General features: G+C 56.0%; 1 protein-coding gene across 39 annotated transcripts in view; it reads right to left on the bottom strand.

Annotated features, from left to right (window-relative positions):
• RIMS2 (regulating synaptic membrane exocytosis 2) overlaps nt 1–6,000 on the bottom strand; it is a gene marked incomplete at its 5' end in the record, with an annotated part of 943,810 nt that overhangs the window by 642,476 nt on the left and 295,334 nt on the right. For 2 of the 39 annotated variants that reach the window (XM_082257905.1, XM_082257906.1), the window contains one exon: nt 1,052–1,528. The exons of 35 other annotated variants lie outside the window; for them this stretch is intronic. In XM_082257905.1, the coding sequence (XP_082114031.1) occupies nt 1,052–1,173 (122 nt within the window). Of the gene's footprint in view, nt 1–1,051; nt 1,533–6,000 lie in introns of those variants that run through there. 2 more of the 39 variants (XM_082257901.1, XM_082257904.1) reach the window with 2 other exon arrangements.

Below are 6,000 nucleotides of genomic sequence, written 5' to 3'. Positions count from 1 at the left end.
AATGGGGTGCTATGGTGTACTGGGCTCCGGGATGAACAGAATGGGGTGCTATGGGGTACTGGGCTCCGGGGTGAACAGAATGGGGTCCTATGGGGTACTGGGCTCCGGGGTGATTGGAGTGGGTGTTGATGGGTTGCTTTGGGTTATGGGATACTGGGGTGACATTGGGTTGCAATGGGGTACTGGGCTCCAGGGTGATCAGAATGGGGTGTGGGTGGGTTGCTATGGGTTACTGGGTTTCAGGGTGATCAGAATGGGGTGTTTATGGGTTGCTATGGGTTACTGGGCTTTGGGGTGATTGGAGTGGGTGTTGATGGGTTGCTTTGGGTTATGGGATACTGGGGTGACATTGGGTTGCAATGGGGTACTGGGCTCCAGGGTGATCAGAATGGGGTGTGGGTGGGTTGCTATGGGTTACTGGGCTTTGGGGTGATCACAGTGGGGGTGTGGATGGGTTGCTATGGGTTCCTGGGCTCCAGGGTGATCAGAATGGGGTGTTTATTGGTTGCTATGGGTTACTGGGCTCCAGGGTGATCAGAATGGGGGGTGGATGGGTTGCTATGGGTAACTGGGCTTTGGGGTGATCACAATGGGGGTGTGGATGGGTTGCTATGGGTTCCTGGGCTCCAGGGTGATCAGAATGGGTTGTCATTGGGTTGCTATGGGTGACGGGGCCCCGGGGTAATCAGAATTGGGTGTGGATGGGTTGCTATGGGTTACCGGACACTGGGGTAATCAGAGTGGGGTGGTGATGATGCGGTATAGGTTACTGGGGTCCGGGGTGATCAGATTGGGGTACCAACCCCCCCTCCTCCCCCCACCTATATGCAGTGAAGACTATACCCCCCGATGCAGTGAGGACTGTCCCTGGTCCCCCCCCCCCCGGATGCAGTGAGGACTGTCCCTGGTCCCCCCCCCCCCGGATGCAGTGAGGACTGTCCCTGGTCCCCCCCCCCCCGGATGCAGTGAGGACTGTCCCTGGTCCCCCCCCCGGATGCAGTGAGGACTGTCCCTGGTCCCCCCCCCCCCCCGGGTTGCAGTGTAGACTGACCTGGGCTCTCCGAGGCTCTGTCCGAACACATCGTTCTGGAGGAGGTTGGGGGGGGTCGGGAAAGCCTCGTGGAAATGAGACAGGACGGTGTTGCAGAACTGGCGTAACGTCTCGAACTGCATTGTCCTCCCGGTACACCGACACCCCCGAGCCGCTCATAGCACTCCGTGTGTCCGGGGCCCCCAGGGAGGGAAGGAAGGACGGCCGGCCGGGACAGACATTCTTCTCCTCGGATGGAAGCGGCGATCAGATGGCCGGAGCGGAGAGGAGGAGGAGGAGGGGAGGGGGGAGGGGAGATGAGCGCAGCATCAGCACCACCAACAGCGGACAGCAGAGCGGCATCCCCGGCTCCTCTCCCTATTACATCCCCGGAGTGTGGAGAAGCGGCGGATGGAAGCTGCGCACAGCCCGCGGTACACAGAGAGAGCCGTCATCAGATAACGCGGCATCCTCCTACTACTGTCTGCAGGAGCCACACACCCCGCCCCCCAAATCACAGCCACCAATAGGAGGGCGCCGGTCACATCCCATACATGGAGCTTCTCCAGGGGGCGGGGCCAAGGGCTCACCTGCCTCGGGAACTGTCATCTCCATCTGTCAGTGTGATAGAAAGACTGTACTGGGAGACAACCCCCTCCCCCCCCCCCTCCTACAATTATCACATCCCCATCACTCCCCCCTCCTACAATCATCACACCCCCATCAACCCCCCCCCCCACTACAGTTATCACATCCCTCCCCCCCTCCTACAATTATCCCCCCCCCCTCCTACAATTATCATACCCCCATCAACCCCCCCCCCCCACTACAGTTATCACATCCCTCCCCCCCTCCTACAATTATCTCACCCCTCCCCCCTACAATTATCTCATCACTCCCCCCCCCCTACAATTATCTCACCCTCCCCCCTACAATTATCTCACCCCTCCCCCCCCCCTTCAATCATCACATCCCCATCAACCCCTCCCCTCCCCCTACAATTATCACATCCCCATCACCCCCCCCTCCTACAATTATCACTCCCCATCACCCCTCCCCCCCCACTACAGTTATCACACCCCTCCTACAGTTATCACATCCCCATCAACTCCCCTACAATTATCACCCCCCCTCCTAGAGTTATCACATCCCCATCACCCCCCCCCCCTCCTACAATTATCACATCCCCATCACCCCCCTCCTACAATTATCACATCCCCATCACCCCTCCCCCCCCCCACTACAGTTATCACACCCCTCTCCCCTCCTAGAGTTATCACATCCCCATCACCCCCCCATCCTACAATTATCACATCCCCATCACCCCCCCTCCTACAATTATCACATCCCCATCACCCCTCCCCCCCACTAGTTATCACACCCCTCCCCCCTCCTACAGTTATCACATCCCCATCAACCCCCCTACAATTATCACCCCCCTCCTAGAGTTATCACATCCCCATCACCCCCCCATCCTACAATTATCACATCCCCATCACCCCCCCCCCTCCTACAATTATCACATCCCCATCACCCCTCCCCCCCCCACTACAGTTATCACACCCCTCCCCCCTCCTAGAGTTATCACATCCCCATCACCCCCCTCCTACAATTATCACACCCCTCCCCCCTCCTACAGTTATCACATCACCATCAACCCCCCTACAATTATCACCCCCCTCCTAGAGTTATCACATCCCCATCACCCCCCCCCTACAATTATCATATCCCCATCACCCCCCCCCCACTACAGTTATCACACCCCTCCCCCCTCCTAGAGTTATCACATCCCCATCACCCCCCCCCTCCTACAATTATAACACCCCTCCCCCCTCCTACAGTTATCACATCCCCATAACCCCCCCCTACAATTATCCCCCCACCATCACATCCCCATCACCCCCTCTCCCCCGCCCCATCATCAGAGCCTGATCATTCCACCATCGTCACACATCCTCATTACCCCCTTCCCCCCCCATCACTTCCCCTAATTATCACACATCCATCCCATCATGATAACAGCCTGATCATCCCCCCCACCATCACATGCCCATCACCGCTCCCCCCCCCCCCATCATCACATCCTCATCACTCCTCCCCCATTATCAGAGCCTGATCACCCCTCCCCCCAACATCACAGCCTGATCATTTCCTAAATAACCCCCCACCACCCATAATCAGAGCCTAACCATCTCCCTAATTATCACATCCCCATCACCTTCCCCCCCCCCATCATCATCACAGCCTGATCACCCCCCCCCACCATCACATCCCCATCACCCCCCCCATCATCACATCCCAATCACCCCCCCCCCCCATCATCACATCCCCATTACTCCCCCCTTCCCCTAATTATCACACATCCCTCCCCTCCATCATCACAGCCTGATCATCCCCCCATCGTCACACCCCCATCACTCCTCCCCCCCATAATCAGAGCCTGATCATCCCCTCCCACCATCACCCCCCCCCCCTCCTCATCATCACCGCCTGATCATCCCACCCACCATCACATCGCCATTACTCTCCCCCCATCATCACAGCCTGATCACCCCCCTCCCCCATCATCACAGCCTGATCACCCCCTATCATCATTATAACCTGCCCCCCATCATTATCTCAGCTGATCACCCTCTATCATCACCCTCCCCCATCATCATAACCTCATAACCTGACCCCCCCCATCATCACATCCCCATCACCCCCCCCCCCCAATCAACATCACAGCCTGATCATCCCCTTAACTCCCCCCCATCATCACAGCCTGATCATTCCCCCACCATCACATCCCCCCCCCATCATCACCACCTGATCATCCCCCCACCATCACATCACTATTACCCTCCCCCATCATCACAGCCTGATCAACCCCCCCCCCCCTCCCATCATCACAGCCTGATCACCCCCCCCATCATCATAGCCTGATCATCCCCCTTTCATCATTACAACCTGACCCCCCCCCCCCCCCATCATCATCTCAGCTGATCACCCTCCATCATCACATCCCCATCACCCCCCATCATCATAACCTCATAACCTGACCCCCCCATCCCCATCACGCCCCCCATCTTCATTGTTATAAACTGACCACCCCATCATCACATCCCCATCACTTCCCACCCATCATCATCATCACAGCCTGATCATATGCCCCCCCACCATCACCCCCCTGTCATCACAGCCTGATAACCCCCCCCCCCCCCATATCCCTCCTTATCATTACATCCTGTCACCCCTCCCTCCATCATCATCACATCCCCATCACCCCTTCCCCCCCATCATCACATTCCCATCATCCCCCCCCCTTCATCACATCCCCTTTACTGCCCCCCTCATCATCACAGCCTGATCATATCCCCCCCAACATCACCCCACCCCCTTTATCACATCACCACCCCCTCCCCCCATCAGCACAGCCTGATTATCCCCCCACCATCACCCTCCCCCTATCATAACATCCCTATCACTTCCTCCCTTCCCCTAATTATCACACATCCCCCCTCCCCCATCATCATCACAGCCCTATTATCCCCCCACCATTACATTCCTATCACCCCCCCCCCTCCATCATCAGAGCCTGATCACCCCCCCCCCCCCCCCGTTGTCACATCCCCTCATCATCACATTCCCATCACCCCCTTTATCACAAACCAGCAGCATGGAGAGTCATACAATGGCACAGAAAGTCACACAGTGGTACAGAGATTCATAAATCAGCACAGAGTCATACAGCGGCACAGAGAGGCATTGCAAATAAAAACAAAGAGCACGGCACGGCCTCGAAACGCGTCAGTCCTCCGTCTTTACGAGACATTGGACTTTGAACAAAGATGCTGCTCTATGGAATTGATATGCTGGAATATTTTGCATGTTTGTGAGTAGCTGATTTTAAAAGCCCGCTGAGGATAATGCGCTAGGCTGGTGCGCCCTTTCTTTGTTTTTATTTGCAGTGTTTTGTTGACCACCCCGGTCATAGAGGGCAGCAAAGCTTAGCCATAGTGGATGCCAAGTTTGAGTTCCGGGATTGAGGCAGCCTGAGAACCTAGTTCTGAGCGCAGGAGCAGGGTGCTCAGCATCACAATTTTAGTTTCTGGTGCACAGAGAGTCATACAGTGGCACAGAGAGTCATACAGTGGCACAGAGAGTCATACAGTGGCACAGAGAGTCAAACAGTGGCACAGAGAGTCAAACAGTGGCACAGAGAATCACACAGTGGCACAGAGAATCACACAGCGGCACAGAGAGTCATACAGCGGCACAGAGAGTCATACAGCGGCACAGAGAGTCATACAATGGCACAGAGAGTCAAACAGTGGCACAGAGTGTCATACAGCGGCACAGAGAGTCATACAGCGGCACAGAGAGTCAAACAGTGGCACAGAGAGTCAAACAGCGGTACAGAGAGTCATACAGTGGCACAGAGAGTCATACAGCGTTACAGAGAGTCATACAGCGTTACAGAGAGTCATACAGCGTTACAGAGAGTCATACAGCGGCACAGAAAATCATAGAGCGGCTCAGAGAGTCACACAGTGGCACAGAGAGACATAGAGCGGCTCAGAGAGTCATAGAGCGGCTCAGAGAGTCAAAGAGCGGCTCAGAGAGTCATACAGCATGACAGAGAGTCATAGAGCGTCTCAGAGAGCCAAAGAGCGGCTCAGAGAGTCATACAGTGTGACAGAGAGTCATAGAGTGGCTCAGAGAGTCAAAGAGTGGCTCAGAGAGTCATACAGCGTTACAGAGTGTCATAGAGCGGCTCAGAGAGTCAAAGAGCGGCTCAGAGAGCCATACAGCGTGACTGAGAGTCATACAGTGGCACAGAGAGTCATACAGCGTTACAGAGTCATACAGTGGCACGGAGAGTCATACAGTGGCACAGAGAGTCACAGAGCGGCTCAGAGAGTCAAAGAGCGGCTCAGAGAGTCATACAGCGTGACAGAGAGTCATAGAGTGGCTCAGAGAGTCAAAGA

This window comes from Pelophylax lessonae (assembly GCF_965119305.1).
Source record: "Pelophylax lessonae genome assembly, chromosome: 5".
Classification (NCBI taxonomy): Eukaryota; Metazoa; Chordata; class Amphibia; order Anura; family Ranidae; genus Pelophylax; species Pelophylax lessonae.
This window is presented reverse-complemented; position numbering and strand designations above follow the sequence as displayed.